General features: G+C 36.9%; 1 protein-coding gene across 3 annotated transcripts; it reads left to right on the top strand.

The window, feature by feature from the left end:
* Nucleotides 1-27,157, top strand: FH (fumarate hydratase). Of its 3 annotated transcripts, XM_027564725.1 has the most exons (11): nucleotides 49-193; nucleotides 6,451-6,585; nucleotides 7,467-7,598; nucleotides 9,820-9,930; nucleotides 13,895-14,071; nucleotides 16,237-16,419; nucleotides 19,312-19,477; nucleotides 21,305-21,508; nucleotides 22,256-22,383; nucleotides 24,146-24,299; nucleotides 26,783-27,151. In XM_027564725.1, exons 3-11 carry the CDS (start codon nucleotides 7,554-7,556, stop codon nucleotides 26,923-26,925), a joined length of 1,311 nt encoding a protein of 436 aa, XP_027420526.1. In that variant the 5' UTR covers nucleotides 49-193; nucleotides 6,451-6,585; nucleotides 7,467-7,553; the 3' UTR covers nucleotides 26,926-27,151. The 3 variants fall into 3 exon arrangements, with proteins under 3 accessions (XP_027420525.1, XP_027420526.1, XP_027420527.1); XM_027564724.1 differs by lacking the exon at nucleotides 7,467-7,598 and having other exon boundaries at nucleotides 1-193; nucleotides 26,783-27,157; XM_027564726.1 differs by lacking the exons at nucleotides 49-193; nucleotides 7,467-7,598 and adding an exon at nucleotides 1,255-1,393.

Raw genomic sequence — 27,157 nt, forward strand, 5'->3', positions numbered from 1 at the left:
CTTACAGCCTGTGTGGAGGCGTGGCCATAACACCCGGAAGCTCTACCAAGGCCGCCGCGCTATGGATCGCGCGCTCCGGCTCCTCGCGCGTTCGCGTTTACTCTCGCGGAATCCAGGTTCCGCCCCCAGACCTGGCCTTGGCCCGGGTGGCCCAGCAGTCCTCCTGCTCCGGCCTCCGAACGCCGCTCGAATGGTGAGCTCGTGCTGCCCGACCGCCCTGGCCGCCCCGCGGTGACCTTCAGGCCTCCCGCCCTCCGGCCTTAGGGTCTCGGTACTGGCCCGTGTGTTGGAACTTCTCTGCCGGCCCGGGGCGCTTCCTCAGTTGGAGGAGCGCTCGGGAGGGGCGGCAGCTGTGGGCGAGAGTCATGCCGGGCCTCGTGGACCCTGCCCCTGCCGCGCTCACTTCTGTGGCGACTGCCCTTGCGAGGATGCTGAGGTGGACGGTGTGAGGAGGGGGCAGCCACGAGGTGGGACTGTGTCGTGAAGGGGCAGCTCCGCACCTGCCCTTCGTGGGCCGGGCTGAATCCAGCCCCTCGGAGCTAATTTCTGGGGTCACAGCTGTGCTGCTAGTCGTCTCCAGGCGGGGTTGGAAGGGTCTTGTGAACCTAAGAGATTTTACTTCTCATGCAATTGGCCATTTAGTTTGTGAGACTCTCTTTCCTCACGTAACTTTTGTAAAACCCGGAAATATGAAACTGGCAGAATGTCCTGAAGTACGTTGGAGAAAATTGCATGGGAACCTAACTATTGCTGAATCAGCACTTTTAATTGAGGCACGCCCTCCAAGGAACTAAACGTCCAATTTCAGGTTGGATACCCTAACTTACACGAGCTCTTTTTCACTTTAGAAAGTAACCTCCGGAAATTTGGGCTGTAGTAAATAAACATTGAATAGGTATGCTCACCTGTGTATTATCAGGAAAAGTGAGAGAAATAAATGCTGGTTTAGGAAGGCTTACTATTTTGCCCTATTCACTCTGATTTGTAGTTTGAGCTTTTATTCAGAGAGATGCGGCTTCAGACCCTATTCTATTACTCAGAGTTGGGATTTTGGTCAGGTAATACTGTAACACGACTGAGCGACTGAACTGAATACTGTAATACATACAATATTATGTAATACATAATAGTGAAGTCGCTCAGTCATGTCTGACTCTTTGCGACCCCATGGACATAGCCAGCCAGGCTCCTCTGTCCATGGGATTTTCCAGGCAAGAATACTGGAGTGGGTTGCCATTTCCTTTTCCAGGGGATCTTCCCAATCCAGGGATCGAACCCGGGCCTCCCGCATTGTAGGCAGACACTTTACCGTCTGAGTCACCAGGATACATGAAAATAATTACAGATACTCAGCAATGTTATCCCTGTGGAAATACTTTGAATTTGGGACGTGGTGAGTGCTTTATTAAATGAATGCTTCCATCTAGGGGATTTTAAAGGCCCAAGACATTTTCTGGACTATACACTTTAAGATAATTTGATGACATCACTATATCTGAAACTAGAAATCAAGGATGCTTTATATTTCTGCAACTCTCTGCTCGAATAATTTTAGTACACTTTAAAGCCTTTTAAAAAGTTATTTTTCACTTATTTAGTGTTTTGTAAAAAAGGAATAAAAGACTGAAGAACTGAATCTATCCTGCTGTTAATGTCAAAAAAAAAAAAAAAGCACTATCTTGCTTTTAGTATTGTAGTATTAGCTAACATCAGGTGAGGATAGATTTTTTTTTTGTCCCCAAAATTCTAAATACATCTTTTGCCCTCTAATCTTCTCAGCTCCAAAATCTCCGAGTTGATCTAAGTTTTTCTTGTTGCTAGTGTTAAGAAATAAACTATATTCAATACCCAGTGACAAACCATAATGTAAAAGAATATGAAAAAATATATATGTCTAACTGAGTCACTTTGCTGTACAGAAGAAATTAACACAATACTATAAATCAGTTATACTTCAATAAACTTTTTACAAAAAGAACTTCAAATAACCCTAAATTCCCTAAATTACCTTTCGTCTCAGTTAAGAATACAAGTTGGTCAGATAGGAAGATTATGTTGAATGCCCCCTGTGTGTGAAACAGTCACTGTGGGCACAGGGTTTAGACTGCTTGTGTGCATGCATCCCTACTCAGTCATGTCCAACTCTTTGCAACCCCATGGACTGCAGCCTGCCAGGCTCCTGTGTCTATGGGGGTTGCCATCCCCTTTTCTGGGGATCTTCCCAACCCAAGAATCAAACTCATTTCTCCTACATTGGCAGACAGATTCTTTACCACTGTGCCACCTGGGAAGACCTTATAGACTGCTGAGGCATGTTAAGTAAACAAAGCAGTTATTAGTAAATAAGCAAAGATGTCATGCACAGTTAAAGTTACTTCATCTTCAAGATGGCCATAAAGTCTGAAAACATGGATAATATTCTATATTGCAGTACAGTATCAATAAACCACTTATTACATATTTGTCAGTATTTTAAGACTTGGTGGTCACCCTGTACTTTAAGAACTGAAAGAATTTAAAAAGTCTCTTTAGAGAAACTGGAAACCCAAACAAAATGAAGTCACATTTGGGATTTTAAACCTCTTGAGATAGTCTTTCTGCCTAAGAAATGGTTTGGATTTTCTTGAATTCTGCAATATTCTTTGAAACCACCTAAGGCTGAGAATGTGAAAGGCATTTTACATTTTCTTTAAGAGATATCATGGTTTAGTTAATGGTTATCTTACACATGCGTAGGGATATATTATAGGCCTAAGGCCTGTACCTTTTTACTAACCTTTAAACGCTTTAGACTCTGGTAATTCTCCAAGCCAGGCTTCAACAGTATGTGAACTGAAACTTCCAGACGTTCAAGCTGGATTTAGAAAAGGCAGAGGAACCAGAGATCAAACTGCCAACATCTGTTGGATCACAGAAAAAGCAAGAGAGTTCCAGAAAAGCATCTTATTTCTGTTTTATTGATTATGCCAAAGCCTTTGACTGTGTGGATCACAACAAACTGTGGAAAATTATTAAAAGAGATGGGAATACCAGACCACCTTACCTGCTTCCTGAGAAACCTGTATGCAGGTCAAGAAGCAACAGTTAGAAACAGACGTGGAACAATGGACTGGTTCCAAATTGGGAAAGGAGTACGTCTGGGCTGTTTGTTGTCACCCTGCTTATTTAAATTATATGCAGAATACATCATGAGAAATGCTTGGCTGGATGAAGCACAAGCTGGAATCAAGGTTGCAGGGAGAAATATCAGTAACTTCAGATATGCAGAAGACACCACCCTTATGCCAGAAAGTAAAGAAGAACTAAAGAGTCTCTTGATGAAGGTGAAAAAGCTGGCTTAAAACCCAACATTCAAAAACCAAGATCATGGCATCCGGTCCCATCACGTCATGGGAAGTAGATGGGGAAACAATGGAAACTGTGACAGTCTTTATTTTTGGGGGCTCCAAAATCACTGCAGGTTATGACTGCAGCCATGAAATTAAAAGATGCTTTCTCATTGGGAGAAAAGCTATGACAAACCTAGACAGCATATTAAGAAACAGAGACATTACTTTCCTGACATAGGCCTGTCTAGTCAAAGCTATGGTTTTTCCAGTAGTCATGTATGGATGTGAGAATTGGACCATAAAGAAAGCTGAGCACCAAAGAATTGATGCTTTTGAACTGTGGTGTTGAAGAAAACTCTTGAGAGTCCCTAGGACCGCAAGGAGATCCAACCAGTCAATCCTAAAGGCGATCAGTCCTGAATATTCATTGGAAGGCCTGATGCTGAAGCTGAAACTCTAATACTTTGGCCACCTGACTCATTGGAAAAGACCCTTAGGCTGGGAAAGATTGAAGGCAGGAGAAGGGAATGACAGAGGATGAGATTGTTGGATGGCATCACTGACTCGATGGTCATGAGTTTGAGCAAGCTCTGGGAATTGGTGATGGACAGGGAAGCCTGGCGTGCTGCAGTCCATGGGGTCACAAAGAGTCAGAAACGACTGAGCAACTGAACTGAACTGAGACTCTTGACTGATAGCCTGTAAACTTGGAGACCACCTCATCAATTCCAGGTTACTGGGGTTAGTGGATGGTAATAGTACTTGGTATTTTTAGGACCAAATAGCCATCACACTGCAATGCACACTGGCCATATTATCCTTTCATGCTTCTCTAGGAGGGGAAGCAATTGTGAATAAAAATGCATCTCCCAGGACATTAGGAAATTGCAGTTTGTGCCTGCCCTATGCCTAGCTGGTTAGACTCTTTAAACTTCTCCCAGAAATTCTGCTCTCTGAATTATGAGATATAAAGACATGATTAAAAAAAAAAACCACAATTTTTTTAATAATAATTAAAAACTTATTTATATTTAATAGATACCATCATAACCTCACTTTTTCATCAAAAGCACTAATAATTTTTTTCATTAATTTAGTTGAGCAGTCCTCTTCTTGCCTAAGCCACTAGGAAGAGATAATGTAAGAAGGTTTTGAAAATCATACACATGGTTTTCAAACTTCAGGTGGACTCATTAGTGGGTGGAGAAATCAATGTAGTGGACAGTAAACAGCATTGGGGTTTTGACTGAATAGCATAGAATAGAAAATATGAGGGCAGGACAGATTGTTTCACAAAACGTTTGTTTCAGCCTTGTGTGTCTATACATGTGTGTTTATTATAATATAAAGGTTTTTTTTTTTTTTTTTTCTGTAGGTCATTGTAAAGAGCCAGGCTTTTTTCAAATTACTGCTTTGGCCCTGGGTGCCAGAGTGTGAAATTTTGTGTGCACCCTTTAAGGGTGGAGTTTCTATTTCCCTCAGACCTCTGGCCAAAAGTGAGGCCTGTGGCCTCCAAAGCCAAAGTTTCAAGGGACTCTTCTCAGTGCAAGACCCCCAGGCTAGGGACCCTGACACTGGACCTGGCCCTCTTTCTCCTGGGGGAGAATCTCTGCAATTGTAATTATCCTCCAGTTTGTGGGTCACCTCCCCCCAGGGGAGTATAGGTCTTGACTTTACTATGTCTTCACCCCTCCTACCTATTTTGCCATGGTACCTATATATCTACAGTTGTAGAAGCTATTTTCTGCTAATTTTTCAGCTTTACTAATCAATCATTGCTCTGTAAATAATCATAATTTTGATGTGCTCTTGAGAGGAAATGAGCTGAGTCTTCCTACTCTGCCATCTTAGCCACTCCTGTCCTCTGCAGACTTTTAGGCAGAAGAAGAAAATACACCTCACTGATTATACTCCTGTATTTCTCACTAGATACAAGGATATTTTTCTTTTCATACAATTTAAAAAGTTTTATAACATAAAGTTTTTTTGTTGTTGTTGTTCCATCTTTCTATTCCCAAGGGATAACTACAAAATGATTTGTTTCCTATACAGAGGACTATTTACTAAAATAAGATTACTTTGCTAGGTGTTTTTAAATCTTTTGAATCATCTGATCATGTTTATTTTATAATTAATGCAAGGAGAACATTAATTAAAATTCTGAGTATCTCTTTGAACTCTCTGTAAAATAAATATATGTAGATTCCAAATGTCTATTTTTTTTTCTTAATTAGTATAATTTGATGTACTTGGTAGAATCTTAGGTTCTCCATAAAAGGGATTTTGGGTCGTGGGTTCTTATCCTAGGGAATGAGTTGACTTCAAGGTATAAACTCCTTAAAATCGTATATAAGATTTTACATATATTTATATTTATATTAATTTTTCTAGAGAGATGATCCAATACCCTGAGAAGGTTAGGAACTGATCTGGCCCATGTCTCTGTAAATTACACCATTTATTGTAATTATAGATTAGAAAAGCTGACTTGCTGAAGATGACACAGCTACCAGGTGGTGGGCCATCTCACTGCAAAGCCTGGAATATTTTGTGTTGCACTAAGCTCTCTCTCATGCATAATATTTATAGACAGTGGTTGAGCTTTGGTTAAATATATAATATTTTCAAACTTTGAAAGTATTGTTCTTAGGTTATTTTCCAAAGTTCTAGTAAAATAGTAAATGAAAGCTTGACCAATAATAGGCGTATTCCTGAATTGGAAAAGATTACTCTTTTGACTTCAAAGGCTTTCTTTGTATTTATCATGTGCATAGTGTATGAATCCTAGAATCCATCATTAACATCTGTATTAATTTGTGTGACTAAAATTTTCAGGAAAAAAACTGTAAGTGTGGGAGAATAATGAGAATCAAAGTGGAATTTTTTGTCTTTGTGGTACTTAAGAATTTCTTTTCCCAAATATGTTTCCTGTATATTGGAAACATATATTTCCAATTATTTTGGAATTACAAATTAAATTTATATTTCCAATTATATTTCCAATATTAAATAATTTCCAATTATTTCCAATAATTTCCTTTGTATTTCCTGTATATGATGTTATTTCTCCTGATACTTGTTTTCTTTTCAAACTGTAACAGTGTCTTGTCTTTATTTTTAGGCAAGCCAAAATTCTTTTCGGATAGAATATGATACCTTTGGTGAACTCAAGGTCCCAAATGATAAGTATTATGGCGCCCAGACTGTGAGATCTACAATGAACTTTAAGATTGGAGGCATGACAGAACGCATGCCAGTAAGTGGCTTTTGTGGAAATGTTGGCTTATTTTAGATAAACTAGGTATTATTCAGTATTGAGAGTCACCCTACCTTATAAATATTTTGCAGAATTAAAACGTAAAGTCATTTCGAGAACTAGCTTTGTGAGTAATAAAGTGTTTCTCTCTCGTTAAACTTTTTAAAGTTTTAGTATGCTAGTGTTTTGAGCTATGACTTTGTGAGTCTTTTGGATTTTATTTGATAGAACTAAGTGATTTGTCTTTCATTCTTGCTTGGATTTTTCATATTTTTACTAGAATGTTGTAGTTTGTAAACATTTTTAATTTTGATTCTTTTTAATTGATGTAAAGCTTTTAAGAAACTGATTTAAAAGAAAACTTTTAAAAAAACTTTATTTTGTATTACGATATAGCTGCAATATATTTATATGATTAATCAAAGATTAATAAATATTAATACATTAATACAATTAATAAAGAATGCTGTGATAGTTTCAGGTGAAGAGCAAAGGATCTTAGCCATACACATACGTGTATCCATTCTCCCCCAAACTCCCCTCCTGTCCAATTTTTCTTTAATATTATACTTTATATCTATCTTGGCTTCAGTTTGTAGAAAAGTGTACACTAATTCATAAAAATACTATCTGTCATGATGTCTGGCATATAACATAATATATAAGTATTTGTTCAGTGCTACATGAATGATTTAATGATGAGAAAACTTTCTTATTTGTATGAAAACAAATATTTCATATATATATGAAAACCATATTTCATTAAACCCTTACCTTAGAACTAATCTTCAGTTAGATCTGATATGTACTACTAAGAAAGAAAAAATCTGCCAGTTAAAGTTGTGTCATGTCATTGATTTGAAGATACATCTTGATTTCAGAGATGTTAAAGTGTGAAAAGAATTGACAAAATATATTACATATCCTACTGGAGCCCAACTAGAGTATGAAAAATAGTCACCACAAGAATGCAGGATAGGCTAGTAAGCCTAGAAGTCCCCAGGCCTCATCTGGTGAGATACTGCTACCTTTATCTTTTAAATATACTTTTTATCTAAACAGTAATTTTAACTTCCATATTTTAGCTCATTACTAAGATTTCAAGACTGAATCTTGACAGATTTGTATGCCTTTCCAAGACGCAGTGGATCTTCTTAGAAAAATATCTCTGTAATTGTCAACCCACAGCCAGTCTAATGGTGAGGGCCAGACTACATGGTTGGGAGAGAGAGGGTAGCAGCTGATCCTGAATATTCCCATATAGTTCAACTCCTAGGGTTAAAAAGATCAGTCTTAAGCAATATTAATTGGAGTAAGCATGGCTCATGTTTTGATTTTCTTGCTTCAACTAGCAAGGTGTGTGTTTCTGGGGTGGTGTGATTGCTGCTGCTGCTGTACCAGAGACAGAGCAGTTGTTTGGATCTGGACAGGTGTCTATGAAAGATGAATACAAGGGTTATCAATTTTTACATATTTGGCTTCCATCTGGATTAATTTTCTGAACTACATAAGATATAAAGCAGACTCTTTGTATCTGAGGTCCTTAGGAAAACAAAATCAAAAAAAATTTACGGACTGCTATGGACAGGGAGGCCTGGCGTGCTGCGATTCATGGGATCGCAAAGAGTCGGACATGACTGACCGACTGAACTGAACTGAATCTGAGTAAAGAATACTGAGACCCTTTCATCTCCAATGATATATTTACCATTTTGTTTTAGTAGTGCCCAGTGAAGCTCTGTACTGTGACCTTTTTTTATTTTTATGCATCCGCAGACATTGTGGGGTCAGTCACTCCATTTTGGTAGCCAGAGTTGATTGGCATTTGGTTGTGCCTTCAGCATTGGTTTGACCCACTGCAGTGTTCCTGTAGAAAATGAAATTCTCATTTGTTTTCATGTGTAATCCTATGTGTCATATCTTTCCATTTCATTTGGGTAAAACACTTGTAATGTTTTAATTTTAATTTCCTGGATTTAGCAGGAAATACTCTGAAACAGATTAGTGCTACTAACCATGGGGGAAGTGGGGGATGGTGCGCCATGGCAGACTGGTTCCTGGTCACTCACCAACCCCCAGGCCCTACGTGTTCCCCCACACCCCTCACACCCTCCAGCCACCACATTTTCATTCTCTTGATGGTTTACTGTGAAGAGGCTTTTTAGTTTGACATAGTCCAATTTGTTTATTTTTGCATCTGTTGCTTTTTCTTTTGGACTTCTCCAGAAAATCATCACTTAGACTGATATCAAAAAGCTTACCGCTTATGTCTTCAAGAGTTTTATGATTTCATGTCTTACATTCAAGTCTTTAATCCTTTTTGAGTTCATTTTTGTATATCGTATAAGATGGTGGTCCATTCTCATTCTTCTGCATGTGGTGTCCAGTTTTCATAGCACCATTTTGCTACCTTTATTTTACTTGTTGTTTTATTCTTTTCTAAAGAGAAGGAAAAATTATTACGTAGTGTAGAATCCAGTGAGGGAAAATAATGTTGTTGTTCAGTCACTAAGTGGTGTCCAACTCTCTTGAGACCCCGCCCATGGATTGTAGCCCACTAGGCTCCTCTGTCCATGGGATTTTTCAGGTAAGAATACTGGAGTGGGCAGCCATTTCCTTCTCCAGGAGATCTTCCCAAAACAAGGATTGAAGCCCCTGTATTGGCAGGTGGGTTCTTTACTATTGAGCCACCAGGGAAGCCCAAATAATGGTATGAGTGAAAAGTTACTCAGTTGTGTCTGACTCTTTGTGACCCTATGAACTGTAGCCAACCAGGCTCCTCTGTCTGTGGAATTTTCCAGGCAAGAATACTGGAGTGGGTTGCCATTCCTTTCTCCAGGAAATAATGGTATAGCCTGGTGAAATGGTTGAGTATCATTTGTTTTTAAATATGTGATGTAAAATCATGTGTGTTGTAATATCTTATAAAAAATAGGACAAATGGTATATTGTACATCTGTGTGAATGTGTGTATGTGTGTGTAAGGCATACATACATATCTGTGAAAAGTCATTGTATTTGCTTGTGTTCGGTTGCCTATACAAATAGATAAATGATGGTTCTTGGTTTTTATATGCCTATCTTTAATTTTTGTCTATATCCTAAACATTTTAATGTCATAATATTATTTAAGTTATTGTTTTCTGTACAATGTTTGTACCTGCATAAGATAGTAATCTTAAATTTCCATGCTTAAATTGCAAATTGAGATATTTTTCTGATTAAAAATTTTAGATCCCAGTTATTAAAGCATTTGGCATCTTGAAGCGAGCAGCTGCTGAAGTAAACCAGGATTATGGTCTTGATCCAAAGATTGCTAATGCAATAATGAAGGCAGCAGATGAGGTAAGAGGTGATAAGAGTGTTTACTTGTTGGCATTAGATCCCTATTATCTTCCGGATAATGATAAGCTCTGGCCTGAGGAAAGGGGCACTGAATTCTTGAGTTAATGTGTTTTAACATAGGATGACAATGTTATTATTTGGTAAGGATATTAATATGCTTCAAATATATATTGTGGCAAATTTTCTGGATGATTTTATACCTTTCATTTCTCTTTACTTTTCCTTGTAATTTATATAGTTTAAAGATAAGTTTTTAAAGAGGCACTCTTTGAACTTATATATTTGATTTCTTGTTTTATGTATAAATGATTCCCTTTAAAATTGGTTGTTTGATAATATGTGTACAGAATGTAATTTCACTCTTCCACCAATAACATGATTGTTGTGCAAAGATAAGCAGAGATAACAGCTTAAAAGCTCTAGATATAATGTTCATTGCAGTACTTTTTATTAAAGCAGCTGTTTAAACAAGTTAGATTGTGAAGCCACAGAAATTTAGTTTTTTAAAGAATGTCATAGAACAAAGCCTACCCATATAAGAAGTGGGGAGGAAAGATTGCAAAATGCATGTATTTTATGATCCCAATTTTGTTTAGAAAAAGTGAATAGAAAACACGTTTTTCTGCATATATACTCCCATCACTTGAAGTAGAGACTAGAAGGAGATGCCAAAGTTCTAATCATCTTTATTTCTGAGGGTAAAAGTATGATGACTGTTATACTTTTCTTAGTTCTCAGAATTTTTTACACTAATCACCTATTATTTTTATTCAGTTAGGAAAAAAGTTTTACTTTTAAATGAACCAGTTTTTTTAAGGTAATAATTTCTAACGTGCACACCGATTTTCTTAGCTTAAAACTAAAATCATTCCAGAAGATGAAGTTAAGCGCTTACTTTCCCAGAGAACTTAAAATTAAAAAACTAACTAGCTCAGAATACAAAAATATGACAAAAATAGAGACAAGTCTAGACATGTTTATGTCTGTGCTTGGAGATTGCTACTCATGGGACATTTGTGGGATGCAGTAGCTACTAGTGAACTCACACTGTTAAGTCACTTGTTGGTTATAATGCTGACTCTGGCTGTAACATCTGTTGGATATTCTTGCTGAGTACCAACAGTGAATTTATCTAGAGACTTAACACATTTGCCAGCATTAACAGGTGGCCCTGTCTGGATATTACAGAGGGCAGTTGGAGAAATAGAAGAAAGATATCTTTGATTCAGTTTTCATTTGGAATCAGTGAAATTTTTATGCCATTCACAATAGATTATCTTTCACCTTTTAAAGTAGCAGTGGTTAATTAAAAAGATCATACACCATGACCAAGTGGGCTTTATCCCAGGGATGCAAGGATTCTTCAGTATCTGCAAATCAAATCAATGTAATACACCACATTAACAAATTGAAAAAGAAAAACCATATGATTATCTCAATAGATAATTTTTTGACAAAATTCAACATCCGTTTAGGATAAAAACTCTCACGAAAGCAGGAATAGAAGGAACATACCTCAACATAATAAAAGCTATACATGACAAACCCACAGCAAACATTATCCTCAATGGTGAAAAATTGAAAGCATTTCCTCTAAAGTCAGGAACAAGACAAGGGTGCCCACTTTCACCATTACTATTCAACATAGTAATTTGGAAGTTTTGGCCACAGCAATCAGAGCAGAAAAAGAAATAAAAGGAATCCAAATTGGAAAAGAAGAAGTAAAACTCTCACTGTTTGCAGATGACATGATCCTCTACATAGAAAACCCTAAAGACTCCACCAGAAAATTACTAGAAGTAATCAATGAATATGGTAAAGTTGCGGGATATAAAATCAACACACAGAAATCCCTTGCATTCCTATACACTAATAATGAGAAAATAGAGAAATTAAGGAAACAATTCCATTCACCATTGCAACGAAAAGAATAAAATACTTAGGAATATATCTACCTAAAGAAACTAAAGACCTATATATAGAAAACTATAAAACCCTGGTGAAAGAAATCAAAGAGGACACTAATAGATGGAGAAATAGACCATGTTCATGGGTTGGAAGAATCAATATAGTGAAAATGAGTATACTACCCAAAGCAATTTATAGATTCAATGCAATCCCTATCAAGCTACTAACGGTATTCTTCACAGAGCTAGAACAAATAATTTCATAATTTGTATGGAAATACAAAAAACCTCGACTAGCCAAAGCAATCTTGAGAAAGAAGAATGGAACTGGAGGAATCAACCTGCCTGACTTCAGGCTCTACTACAAAGCCACAGTCATCAAGACAGTATGGTACTGGCACAAAGACAGAAATATAGATCAGTGGAACAAAATAGAAAGCCCAGAGATAAATCCATGCACCTATGGACACCTTATCTTTGACAAAGAAGGCAAGAATATACAATGGATTAAAGATAATCTCTTTAACAAGTGGTGCTGGGAAAACTGGTCAACCACTTGTAAAAGAATGAAACTAGAACACTCTCTAACACCATACACAAAAATAAACTCAAAATGGATGAAAGATCTAAACATAAGACCAGAAACTATAAAACTCCTAGAGGAGAACATAGGCAAAACACTCTCCAACATACATCACAGCAGGATCCTCTATGACCCACCTCCCAGAATATTGGAAATAAAAGCAAAAATAAACAAATGGGACCTAATTAAAATCTTCTGCACAACAAAGGAAACTATAAGCAAGGTGAAAAGACAGCCTTCAGAATGGGAGAAAATAATAGCAAATGAAGCAACTGACAAACAACTAATCTCAAAAATATACAAGCAATGCCTACAGCTCAATTCCAGAAAAATAAATGACCCAATCAAAAAATGGGCCAAAGAACTAAATAGACATTTCTCCAAAGAAGACATACAGACGGCTAACAAACACATGAAAAGATGCTCAACATCACCTATTATCAGAGAAGTGCAAATCAAAACCACTGTGAGGTACCATTTCACGCAGTCAGAATGGCTGCGATCCAAAAGTCTACAAGCAATAAATGCTGGAGAGTGTGTGGAGAAAAGGGAACCCTCTTACACTGTTAGTGGGAATGCAAACTAGTACAGCCACTATGGAGAACAGTGTGGAGATTCCTTAAAAAACTGGAAATAGAACTGCCTTATGACCCAGCAATCCTGCTGCTGGGCATACACACTGAGGAAACCAGAATTGAAAGAGATACATGTACCCCAATGTTCATTGCAGCACTGTTTATAATAGCCAGGACATGGAAGCAACCTAGATGTCCATCAGCAGATGAATGGATAAGAAAGCTGTGGTACATATACACAATGGAGTATTACTCAGCCATTAAAAATAATACATTTGAATCAGTTCTAATGAGGTGGATGAAACTGGAGCCTATTATACAGAGTGAAGTAAGCCAGAAAGAAAAACACCAATACAGTATACTAACGCATATATATGGAATTATAGAAAGATGGTAACAATAACCCTGTGTACGAGACAGCAAAAGAGACACTGATGTATAGAACAGTCTTTTGGACTCTGTGGGAGAGGGAGAGGGTGGGATGATTTGGGAGAATGGCATTGAAACATGTATAATATCATATATGAAATGAGTCGCCAGTCCAGGTTTGACTCATGATACTGGATGCTTGGGGCTGGTGCACTGGGACGACCCAGAGGGATGGTACGAAGAGGGAGGAGGGTTCAGGATGGGAAACACATGTATATCTGTGGTGGATTCATGTTGATATATGGCAAAACCAATACAATATTGTAAAGTGAAAAAATAAAGTAGCAGTGTTTAGACTGCAGAAGCTTCAATTTGCTGGACAACCAGGAACTATAGTAGCACATGAAAAAAGTGAGTGTCTTTAAAATAGTACTATAAATGATGCCGACAATCATTTGATTCAAACAACTTAATGAATATAGAATTTTTCTTATTTTTTAAAATACATTTTTTAACATTTTGTTCTGCAGGTAGCTGAAGGTAAATTAAATGATCATTTTCCACTTGTGGTATGGCAGACTGGATCAGGAACCCAGACAAATATGAATGTAAATGAAGTCATTAGCAATCGAGCAATTGAAATTCTGGGAGGTGAACTTGGCAGCAAGAAACCTGTACATCCCAACGATCATGTTAATAAAAGCCAGGTCAGTATACGACTTCTTTTCCTTGTATAAACTGAGAAGAATCCTGAGATTTCCCTTGTAAAACAGGCATTAACTTTTGACAGGATTAACTCTACTTATATTCTTTAATGGAAAGGACTTCTTTTATGTTCTTCTTATTTATTTTAGGAATCTTGAGTCTATGTATTAAATTTCATGAAAAGCACCTTTAGGGGGTAAAAATCACTTTTAGGATACTTGAATTTAGTATATGTTTATATTTTCATTGATTTATATTTTAAAAACTCTTTCTTTTGAAAAATAAAATTATTTATAAGAATTGCAAAGAATTTCAGAGTTTCTATGTACTGTTTACCCAGCTAACCTTAATATTAAATATTTTACATAACCCTGGTACACTTATCACACGAAGAAATTGAGATTGGTACAATACTCCTAAGCAGGCTTTATTAGTTTTCTATTGATGTCCTTCTTCTTTTAACCAGGATCCAGTCCATGCTCCACATTGTATTGTCATCACATCCCCTTGGTCTCCTCTAATCTGAGAGTTTGCCTTTTGTCTTTGTGACTTTTGAAAGCAGTGGTCAGATATTTCATAAAATGTCCCTCAATATAGGTTTGTCTGTTGTTTTCTCATGATTAGACTGAGACTGTGAATTTTGGGGAAGATTGTTAAGAAATGAAGGGCTCTTCTTGCATCATATCAGGGGTACATGATAATAGCACAAGTTGGTACTGGTGATGTTAGCTCGAATCACTTGGTTAAGATGGTGTCTGCCACTTGGTTAAGATGGTGTCTTCATTTTCCAATAGCCTATACTCCAGCTACTGCACTTAAGCTCTATTTCCTACAGGGAGAAATATCAAGAAATTTTTGGACACTTGTTAAAATAACCGTGAAATTAATAGAGAACTTTGAGGCTATGAAAACAGCCTCTTTTTCCCTAAACTTTTGCCTATTAATTTTTAACATTCATCAGAAGATCTTGCCAATAGCAATTACTGCTGTGATGTTTTAGTAGTAATTTTCTTTCCCCCCTCTTTCTTTTTGCATTAATTGAAATTTTTCTGTAAGGAATATTTACAGAATATTCTTCTTCTCTCTCCCCTTGGATTTATTTATTTATTTAATCATTTATATGTAAGCATGAATTCATTAATATTTTTTCTTAAGGTTATAATCCAGTATTTTTATTCTTTATGTTGCTACTCATATCGTTCCATAAAGCCACAGCATGTTGACTCCTGTGTCCTTTGAACATGCCACCATCCCTTTTTTTTTTTAAGGCACTTAATTTTTCCACTACAGGATGCTCCAGGCTTATCATCTTGTATTTTTCCTGTCCTAACCGCCCTAAGCAATCATTTTTCCAAAGACCTTTTGGAGGATCTTATTGGGAAGTGATATTTAAAAATCAGGATCTGGGTACCTAGTGTAATTTAAAGTATAAGGAAGTTTATTTATTTATTTATTTATTTCACATTGCATGGTGTGAAGGATTTTGTAGACCTAGGACTTGCATTTAAATATGAGTTTATCTTTTATGTATATTGAAGTCTGAAATCTACTTCAGAATAACCTAGTGTGTATGGTCAGGTAGAGGACTGAGGTGGAGTTAAAGATAACGTCGTAATTTAAAAGTACAGGTTTACATTTGACAAAAGAGCATGGTGTTTATAGACTACCTGGTCAGGTCCCAGTTCTGCCAACTCTAAATACTTTGGCATGGCACAAATAATTTCTTTGACAGATTCTGTTCTATTTTTAAAGTGGTGACCTATCTCGCAGAATTTTCCTCAAGTTTAGTGAAGGAAGAAATGTTTATGAAAGACTGTATGTGTTATTTAACTGTAAGATGTTTTATTACTGCTATCCTTATATTTGCTAGGTATATTTCTTTGTGTCTTGCTGTTATTTATTAGCAGGTAGATACAGTAATATGTAATATATTCATTGTAGGTGGTCTGTGTAATACCGACCTAAATACCTTCTGTAAAGGAAATCAGGTTGCTTCTTTTGCTTCTTATTTGATCCTAAGTGACTTGGCACACATAAATATAATAGAGTACTAAATATGCCACATTTTGAGTAGTCACTTAGTGAGATTTTCAACTGAGACATTCAAGTTTGGTTTTTTTGGCCTATGATTTAACATTTTATGTTTCTTTTGAAAACTTTCCGACAGAGCTCAAATGATACTTTTCCCACAGCAATGCACATTGCTGCTGCAATAGAAGTTCATGAAGTGCTGCTCCCAGGACTACAGAAGCTGCATGATGCTCTGGAAGCAAAATCCAAAGAGTTTGACCAGATCATCAAAATTGGGCGTACTCATACACAGGATGCTGTTCCACTTACTCTTGGGCAGGTATATTGAGTGTGATTAGATTTGGTTCCATTGTGGGCTTGGTACAAATGGCCAATGTATTACCCTCTAAATCACACTGGTTTAAATGGCCAAGTTTGTAACAGTTCAGTTCAGCAACAGAGATGATTCTGCATTAACCTGTCAGTGATTTTTATTGGCATCCACTCAGGAGAAGAGCAGGGCATACTGGTTATGAACCAGACTCCACATCAGTCTGCTTGAGTTTAAATCTTAGCTTTGCTATATGTAAACTATTGGACCTTAGGAAACTTAGCTTTTCTTTGCGTCAGTTTTTCTAGCTGTAAAACCAAGAAAATAATATCTCTTTCGTAGAATAGTTATGAGGTTCAAATAAGCTAATTCATGTAGAATGCTTAGAACTGTTAGTGATATATTGTAAGCACATATTGGTGTTAGCTGTCATCATCTTTATCAGTATCATTATCATAATTTCTTCCTTTGTCTCTCTTATTCTAAATTAGTAAGTTCTTTAAAAATTAATTTTAAAGTGGTTAAATGTTTTGGCCACATGTAAAAGAGGTATTACTCTTTTCCAAAATACAAAAAGCATTTTTATGTTTCTTTATGATGGCTCAGAGGGTAAAGCGTCTGCCTGCAATGTGGGAGACCCGGGTTTGATCCCTGGGTCAGGAAGATCCCTTGGAGAAGGAAATGGCAACCCACTTTGGTACTCTTGCCTGGAAAATCCCATGGATGGAGAAGCCTGGTAGGCTACAGTCCATGGAATCGCAGAGTTGGAGACTACTGAGTGACTTCACTTTCAGTGATACTTTAAAGAATGTCTAATAGTACACATTGCAGAGCAAATACAAGGAACAGATTTTGTCTCAGTAAGCTCACTCCACTTTGAGGTAGGACGTACACAAATTCTATATCAAGTATCAGTAACAGTATTTTTGTAGAAATTCAAGTTAGTTGTGAGAGTTTGGCTGCTGGTTATTTGGAAAGATTTCATTTGTAGTTTTGTTCATCTGATAGCAAACAATGGAAAAAAACATGACCATTTACCTTAAGTTTATGACAGCAGGAATGAGGAAAACTGGAAATGATTAATTGAGGTACACATGATGTGACTAAATAAAGCTTACTAAATTAAGTTGCTTCTTAAGCTGTATCTTATTTCTCTTTACATCATTGGCTCTTCAGTTCAGTCTCTCAGTCGTGTCCAGCTCTTTGCGACCCCATGAATCGCAGCACGCCAGGCCTCCCTGTCCATCACTACCTCCCGGAGTTCACTCAAACTCATGTCCATTGAGTCGGTGATGCCATCCAGCCATCTCATCCTCTGTCATCCTCTTCTCCTCCTGCCCCCAATTCCTCCCAGCATCAGGGTCTTTTCCAATGAGTCAGCTCTTCACATGAGGTGGCCAAAGTATTGGAGTTTCAGCTTTAGCATCAGTCCTTCCAATGAACACCCAGGACTGATTTCCTTTAGAATGGACTAGTTGGATCTCCTTGCAGTCCAAGGGACTCTCAAGAGTCTTCTCCAACACCACAGTTCAAAAGCATCAATTCTTCAGCACTCAGCCTTCTTCACAGTCCAACTCTCACATCCACACATGACCACAGGAAAAACCATAGCCTTGACTAGACGGACCTTTGTTAGCAAAGTAATGTCTCTGCTTTTGAATATGCTGTCTAGGTTGGTCATACCTTTCCTTCTAAGGAGTAAGCATCTTTTAATTTCATGGCTGCAGTCACCATCTGCAGTGATTTTGGCTCTACCATACATAAGTTCTAAGGAGATACAGTATCTGTTTTTGAAACTTTTGAGTATCTCTCTGGTTTCTAGTTTTTTTCCTGTTTTTTTTGAGTGTTACATGTAGGAAAACCATTATGTGCTAAAGTCCATTTGGGCCATGACTCAGCTTCCTATGTAAAATCATCATTCTTTGTGACAGAAAGTTAGATTTTTCTGTTTATCTTACCAGAGGTATTTATACTTGCTTTTATTGAAATAGTCTTTTGAGTTTCTTGAGTGTAATTTTTTCTCTAATAAAATGTATTCCTTAAGTGAATCCACCTGGTATATATGTAAGTGATATTAGATCAGATGGAAAGAAGTTGTATCTTCTAAAAAGTGTTTTCTTTAGAGCAGTGTGAAATCCCAGTACTAATCAAAAGTATTCATGGTGTTTCAGTGTTGTTAGATAGGGTAAAGAAAAGATAGATTGAGTGTAACCATATATCCTGGCTTGCTCAGTTGAGTTCTAGTTTATGCCCTCTGTCCTTGCATAGTTCTTACTTAATAGGGCCCTTGCTCTGTTTCAAACATGATGATTTCTGTGGTTACTTTGCTTAAAGTATGTTGTACTTTGGGAAGCAGTGTGGCATTCATAGCAGAATTAAAATGCATCATGAAGCTACCCAGGGTCTTACTCTACCCTGTTACCTTCTTAGGCTGTTCAATAAGTCACTTAGCTTCTTGAGAGCTTTTTAAAACATCCTCAAATTCCACGTCAGGTTTTTTAACTGAAATTGTCTTAAGGAGATTCAGTTTTTTTCTTTCTTCAAGTTATTTGAAATGCACCAACAAAATAAATCATTTGCATATAAACCAATAATTTAATGTAGTAAAGTTGTGTTTTTTTACGTTTATTTCCTGTGTTGGTTTTCTATTAAAAGAGTGGTTTATAGTTTATAGGTAGGGTACATGTTGTTATCAGTGGCATGGCCTACCTGATAGGTTTCTAAATGCCCTTTCACCCTTGTACATTGCTTATCATATAGATTAATGTAATTGCCACTTGAGTAGCTTCTAATTTTGTACCTGAGATGTGTTTTTTAAAAACTTATATTCAATGCAGTTAGAGTGACTTACATGCCATTAGGAAATTGTATACTCTCACCTTAATTTCTTTATTTTTTCAGGAATTTAGCGGTTATGTTCAACAAGTGAAATATGCAACAACAAGAATAAAAGCTGCCATGCCAAGAATTTATGAGCTCGCTGCTGGGGGCACTGCTGTTGGCACTGGTTTAAATACTAGAATTGGCTTTGCAGAAAAGGTTGCTGCAAAAGTGGCTGTGCTCACAGGTAGGTGATAACATGGCTTACTACTTATTACCATTAGACCAGTCTGTGTTTTTCTGGGTGTTTCTGCTTTGAATTCTTACAGATTTAAAGTTAGAAATAATACTTCCCCATCAGTCATCTACTTTGTGTCTGTTTTAGAAGTTGTGATATTAATCCTTATCCAGTATTCCATCTGTAAGTTCATATAACATGTAATTATTAAAATCTATTAGTGCTAATTTCATTTACTATCTGGTAGTATTCAATTATTTTCCATTTAAAGCTGTTGTAGGCTTCCCTGGTGGCTCAGTTGGTAAAGAACCTGACTGCGATGTAGGAAACCTGGGTGTGATCCCTGGGTTGGGAAGATCCCCTGGAGAAGGAAATGGCAACCCACTCCAGTAATTTTGCCTGGGAAATCCCATGGACAGAGGGTCCTGGTGGGCTACAGTCTATAGGGTTGCAAGAGTCATATGACTTAGCAACTAAATCACCACTAAAGCTGTTTTGAATACTTGTTTTCAAAGTAGGAAGAATCAAATGATTGGTGAGAAATTCATTTGAATAACAAGTATGTTAGAGATTGACTGGCTTAATTTCTTTTTTCCCTATGGCATACTGTGACATTTCTTTGAATTAATGACCTTTTTGAAGGTCTCAATAATAGTAACTGTTACTAGAGCTGTTGTCTCCAGAAAACTCTTATTAACATGCAGATCTTAACAGAGAGTACAGATAATTCTACATTTCTTATTATTGCTTACTAGCAGAGATTTGACTTTTAATTAAACTTCAATCAGTGAGAATTGTAATATGGGGTCTAGAATATGTAGATCTTTAAAAATTTGAACATGGGAGCGACTGAGAATGTCTAGTTCATTTTGACTTCCTGATCTCACAGAGGAGCTTGTAGGTCCTGGCTAGAGAACAGAATGCATGTGTGCTCAGCCACTTCAGTAGTGTCTTTTGCGAGTCCGTGGACTCTAGCCCACCCGGCTTCTCTGTCCATGGGATTTCCCAGGCAGGAATACTGGAGTGGTTTGCCATGCCTTCCTCCAGAGGCTCTTCTCGACCCAGGGATCAAACTTGTAGTTCTTACATCTCCTTCATTGGCAGGCATGTTTTTACCACTAGCGCCACCTGAAAAGCCCAGAGAAGAGACTGCTGCTGCTGCTGCTGCTGTGTCGCTTTAGTCGTGTCCGACTCTGTGCGACCCCATAGATGGCAGCCAACCGGGCTTCCCGTCCCTGGGATCCTCCAGGCAAGAACACTGGAGTGGGTTGCCATTTCCTTCTCCAATGCATGAAAGTGAAAAGTGAAAGTGAAGTCGCTTAGTCGTGTCTGACTCTAGCGACCCCATGGACTGCAGCCTACCAGGCTCCTCCGTCCATGGGATTTTCTAGGCGAAAGTAATGGAGTGGGGTGCCATTGCCTTCTCCAAGAGAAGAGAGTAGGATGCCTCAAATGGGGGGAAAATTGTACTAGGAAAGGAGTTCGGAATCGAGTGGAGTGAATTTTACCTACTTTTCATCTTTACTCACGGCATCATACACATGTGTTTGCAATAGCAGAATGATTTTTCATTTAGTATTTTATATTTCTTTCAACATTTATTGTGCTTGTTTTATCTTTTAAATGTGCTAGTATCATTAGATTCCTTCTACTCCTCAGGACATCTTGAAGAAATGTAGAGAAAGCTTGAGTCTTAAGCATTTCTTTCTGAAGTTAAATTTTTATTCTGTTTTTGCTTATGTCCATATACTGACAGTTTCTGTTTAACTTGCTGATATTAGAAAAATGTTTAATTTTACCTGTTAACTCATACAGGTTATTGATTTTTTTCTTCAGGCTTACCTTTTGTCACAGCTCCAAATAAGTTTGAAGCTCTGGCTGCTCATGATGCTTTGGTTGAACTCAGTGGAGCCATGAATACTACTGCTTGCAGTCTGATGAAGATCGCAAATGATATTCGTTTTCTGGGTTCTGGTCCTCGCTCAGGACTGGGAGAACTAATTTTGCCTGAAAATGAACCAGGAAGCAGTATCATGCCAGGTAATCATGTAGCTGGCTCCCAGGTGGCTCATTGGTAAAGAATATACCTGCCAAGCAGGAGATGCAGGTTTGATCCCTGGGTCAAGAACATCCCCTGGAGAAGAAAATGGCAACCCACTTTAGTATTCTTGTCTGGAAAATTCCATGGATAGATGAGCTTGGTGCACTACAGTCTGTGGGGTCGCAACTAGTTTGACATGACTTAGTAACTAAACAACAACAATCACCACATAGCTGATAAATGTTAGAACTGAAACTTGATTAGAACCCAGGCATTCTCATCTACAAAGCACGGCTGTTTTAGTTTAACATGATCTGTAAGTAGATGGGGACGTATGTGGCACACTTGTTTCAGAATGTGCTTAGGGCTGCCTTTGATCAGAACTTCTGGGAGCATCACCAACAATATAGGAGAAAACAATTTTAGTTAGTATCGTGTATTCTGATTTCCATATTAGAAAATGTGTAAATAGTTCTTTCACAACCCAAAGCAAATAGAATTCTAGAACAGGCTATTAAAGTGATCTTAATGGGTTGAATAAAAAGAATTATATCACATGTCTCTTATTTCATTTTTTGCTTTGGGCTTTGGCCAGTGAGGTATGGGAGGCTACACAGATATGGTTGGGGCCTTGCTTTATTATATGTCTTGCTTTGTCTTTTCTTCTTTTCTTGTTTATTTGATCTAAAACCTAATTTTAACTCATACTTGAATCCATCGGTGTGCTCGATGTGGTTTTCTTGAAGGAAAGGTGAACCCCACCCAGTGTGAAGCAATGACCATGGTTGCAGCCCAAGTCATGGGGAATCATGTCGCTGTTACCGTTGGAGGCAGCAATGGACATTTTGAGTTGAATGTTTTCAAGCCAATGATGGTAAGTTTTTGATTTTTAATGCCTTTGACCCAAAGCTAGTTGTCTTGGTTTTTGTCTTTCATAAAGATTTCTTAAAGTTCATTAGGTGTTAAGATAATATGAGTAGCAGTTGGAAGTCAAGCATATATTAATGTTAGAAGATTAATCCTGGATATTTAATTAGGTGACTTTTAGCTTAAGTAATTGATGGTTTGCTTTTTATAACAGGAAGAAAAATTCTGAAAGTGGGTTATAGGTTTCTTTCTTGTCCCTAGCCACTGGGGACGCCAACTGCTAGAAATAAGTTCTAGTTCCTCAGTTAATAAACAGAGGAAAGAAAGAAACTCTGCCTCCATTCTGTCTCCTTCTTACTGCTGCTTTCTTCCTCTCCATATTCAGCTGTTGTAAAGGAATGCCCACTCTCACTTGCATATGCACTGCAGTTGGGCTTCCACACTTGCACTTGTATTTGAATTGTTTTTGTAGCACTGTTGAGTCCAACAGACATGCCACGGCTCTTAACTGCCATCTGACCTAGACTTGTCCCTTGAGACACTTTTGTCCTTGGTTTATTCAGTAATTTCTATCTAGTTCTCTTTCCTTTCTCTCTCAAGACTTTGATTGGTCTTACTCTTCCATACACCTTGAAAACATTGTGTCCACTCAATGTTCAAATCTGTTCTATTTCCTTCATCTTTGTGAAGATGGAACAAAATGGCATCATCTTTTATCCAGTTTCCCCAACTTCAGATAATGGAACTGTTACCTATTAGAGTCCTCTATTTGTGTGAAGTGTTATATCTAAATATATATTAAAGGCTTATTTGTAGTTTATATCTGATGTAAAGTCTGATTTTAATTTGATAAGAACATGCAAATGACAAATATTATGTTTATTCATTCACTGTATTCATTAAATATTGACTGAGTACTAGTCTATGTCAGGCACTGTCCTGGTTGCTAGTGATAGAGCAATGAACAAAACAAATTTTTTTGCCCTTATGTGATATGCACCCTAGTGGAAAATAGAAGACAGACAAAAGGACATCTCATATCAGAAAGCTTTTCCTTTCAGGTCAGATTCCAAACAGTTAATACCAGCTGCCTGGCAGATACATGTGCATAACATTAAATGTCTTGCAGTTTTTTTTTAAAAGATCTGTTTTGTTTTTAATAGTAAGTCGAGATAATCAACATTTGCGATATAATAAAGTTGTTAGTATCAAATTAAACCTTGGAAGTTCTGTGTGAGTCCACTGTTGGAAGTACTGTTTTCAGACCCTGGGATTTTAGACCAGAGAGATTAGGATGTGGATATATATTTATTTTAATATATGTTGGAAATGTCACAAAAAATGCTAAAACAAACTAACATGCTGATCATTAAGAACTGAGAAGCCCTGGCTTCACTCATTGCCTCACACACACGCTGAACTTTACAACCTCTGACTATTTCATTTCTCTCCATCAGTAGAACTTCATCAACTCCTACAACTGGAATTTATTTTCTTTCTCTGCGTTCTTTAACATTTCATACCTGTATTTTATAATACCACAGACTATCTCGTGCTTTAGTTTTTTTGTGTTTATGCCTTTTCACCTCTTAAAAAAGCACTTCTCTGTCCTCAAATGTTTATAGTTTCTTTCATATTTTTGGGGGGTATGATTTCTTACAGGTTGTAAGAGTGCTATATGTTAATTGAATTATATTCATATATGAACTAGCAAATATGTTATCGAACAAAGAAAAAAGCTAGGCTTAATAAATCTGTCTCTCTCTCAGATTAAAAATGTGTTACACTCAGCCCGACTGCTGGGGGATGCATCAGTTTCCTTCACAGAAAACTGCGTGGTGGGAATCCAGGCCAACACAGAAAGGATTAGCAAGCTGATGAATGAGTCCCTAATGTTGGTGACAGCTCTTAATCCTCACATAGGTATGCGTTTAAAGAATAACAATGTCATTTTGAATATACAGTTTAAAAGCTGAGAAAGTTTTAAGAGACTTTAAGACTACTGGATCAATGTTAGTGAACAACAGATTTCTTTTGAACATTGTCTTAAAGACATTTTGAATTGTGTTGAAAGATGCTATATATATTATTTATAACCTTTATGGTGTAATATTTCTTTCAAAAACTTGATTGATTATACTTCATTTTATTTGAAATGTGGCAAGTTCAGAAGTAGAACTTAAAGCTTATTTTAATCTTAATAGGATTTAGATACTATGGGACATTAAATTCAGATACTAAATATCCTCTCAGTTTGTATTGTTGGGACTTGCTGACTAACAACACTGAACGAACTCATTTTTCTACCTTGTCTAGATGCTACTATACTTTTGTTGTTGTTGTTTTATTCAACTCAGAAATGGATTAAATTAAAAAAAAAAAAGGGTTATGTATGCATGTCTTATAGGGAAAGGGGGGAAATATTTTGTCTAAAACTGTGGCTTTTGTGTTGCAGGCCTTTTCCAGATTTATAAATATTTCATTATATAGATTCAAACTTGTTAACTTGGATTATAGATCGACCATAATGATCCCTGTTAAATACACTATTTTAACTCATAGATTTTGAGGCACTCACTGCTTTATGTTATAATGTATTAAAAGCCTTTTCCCACCATTTCCTTACTGCTGAGCTGAGGGTTTTGTACATTAGAACAAGTTATGATGCAGTCTTTTGGTGTGATATGAGTACTTTTTTAAAAAAGTCTTTAATAATCTTATACTTTCAAGGCTGATTTTATATCTTGGCTTCATGTCAAACTATAATTTCAGTCTTATAAAGTTAGAGCTCCTGACTGCTGCAGGTAGCTGTGAGCCCAATATACTGTCTGTTTTTGGAATAGTATGAAAATTGGCAATAATACTGGATTCTTTTGAAATTATTGTACCTTAGCATTCAGCTAGAGAGATGTACAGAGGAACCCAGAGGTTCATGGGAGAAATGTTTCATCATGTTTATATTCCAGAATTTGTTACTAAAATGTTTAAATTAGAGACACTCCTAAAGCAGAATGATTGAGATCTTTCTTTGAGTCAGTTTAATGTGAGGTAAAGGCCGTTCAAGAATAAGTGGGCAAAAGCACGCCTGACTGGTGACAAAGCATGAGCCTTACAACTCCACATCATGGGTTCTGATTGTGCTCATTATGTATAACAGGTAGTCATGTTTTTGGGACTTGAATGAAAACTGAAAGGGTTAGCATAATGCATAGACTTTAATGTCATTATTAACGTTAATGTCATTATTAACATTAAAGTATGGAATGTCTAATATTAACCCCAAAGGTTTAACATGAGAATTCTTTCAAAGTTAGTTTGATCAGTAAATGCCCATTTCAACATGTTTAGCATTCAGTGTTAATTTTGTATTAACTATGTCCATAATGTTTCATAGGTAGATTAATTGATACTATGAGTAACGTCTTATACGTGGTTGATAATCACACATGACACATAACATTTTGTAGGTGGTTAATAACTGCACATGACACATAACATTTTTTAAAAATATTTATTTGGCTGCACATCTTGCTTAGTGGATAATCATTGCAGACTTCTCTTTGTTCATACCCCTCTAATCTTGTTTTTTTTTCCTCCTTCATTGGTTTCATTTTTGTTAATTTCTCTTCTTTCTGGTTTTTGCCTTTTTAAAAAAATTACATTAAATCAAGATAACCAGAATTGCCCTGCCTCTATTAATTTTAAAAGCAAATAACTTTGATGTAAACAGTAGACCTGTGACCTCTTGTGCAAGTATATGTTTGTCTGAAACTTCCCTACTTGTACTGTGTACCGTCTGAAAAGAGTGGAGAACAGAAAGAGATGCTGGAAGCTCTGAAGGTGTGTGTCTCCTCAGAGCCCTGCCTGCTCCTCCCTCATTGTGAGAGGACTCTCCTCTCTTTTCCCTCTTAGAGCCCTTTACCTTTACCACAGTTCCTGGTCATGCAGTCCTGTATTTTTTGTACTGCTGCAGCACTAAGCTTATTAATGCTTTGTTAGAAAGATAATTATTTTTGGTTAAACATACTATTGAAACAGCACATTTATACTACCCAGATGTAGACTTCTATGTCTTGGTGCTACATGTGTATGTGTGTGTTTGTGTAGAGAGAGATGTCTTATGTGTATATATTTTCCCCCTTATGAAAATATCTGTATTAGTGAGCATTTCAGTTTAGGGACACATCTTATAGAATGTGAGGTACGTATTACTTAAGAAAAGTGAAGAAAGGTTTTATTCTGTATAAGAAGTGACAGCTATCAAGATAACCCACTGCTAAATATTTTTAAGATTAAAAAATGTTTACTTAAGAGGTTGGTAGCATCAAATAAATAATAATGATTACTCTTGCTTTAGAAAACCAAGTTTCACTACTAACTCCTATGTCACCTTTTAATTTCTTCAGGGTATGACAAAGCCGCCAAGATCGCCAAGACTGCACACAAAAATGGATCAACCTTAAAGGCAACTGCTATTGAACTTGGCTATCTCACTGCAGAGCAGTTTGATGAGTGGGTAAAACCGAAGGACATGCTTGGTCCAAAGTGATTTAAATAAATGTATAATAAAAATGATTATGTCATATAAAATAAAAAGTGATACAGACTCCTTATATTTCTCAAACAAAAATGGATAAATATGAAAGAAAATTGCTATTGAACTTGACTGTCTCTAGCAGAGCAGTTTGGTCAGTGTATAAAACCCCAGGACATGCTAGGTCCAAAATGAATTTTAAAAGTGTCAAATAAAATCACTAAATTATATAAAATCAAAAGGAAAA

This window comes from Bos indicus x Bos taurus, chromosome 16, assembly GCF_003369695.1.
Source record: "Bos indicus x Bos taurus breed Angus x Brahman F1 hybrid chromosome 16, Bos_hybrid_MaternalHap_v2.0, whole genome shotgun sequence".
Lineage (NCBI taxonomy): Eukaryota > Metazoa > Chordata > Mammalia > Artiodactyla > Bovidae > Bos > Bos indicus x Bos taurus.

Excerpts from the sequence above, each read along its gene's own strand:
- FH (XM_027564724.1), top strand. The coding sequence starts at position 62 with ATGGATCGCGCGCTCCGGCTCCTCGCGCGTTCGCGTTTACTCTCGCGG. Across the intron at positions 194-6,450 it reads CTCCGAACGCCGCTCGAATG|GCAAGCCAAAATTCTTTTCG; the intron begins GTGAGCTCGTGC and ends CTTTATTTTTAG. Across the intron at positions 16,420-19,311 it reads TTCCACTTACTCTTGGGCAG|GAATTTAGCGGTTATGTTCA; the intron begins GTATATTGAGTG and ends TTATTTTTTCAG.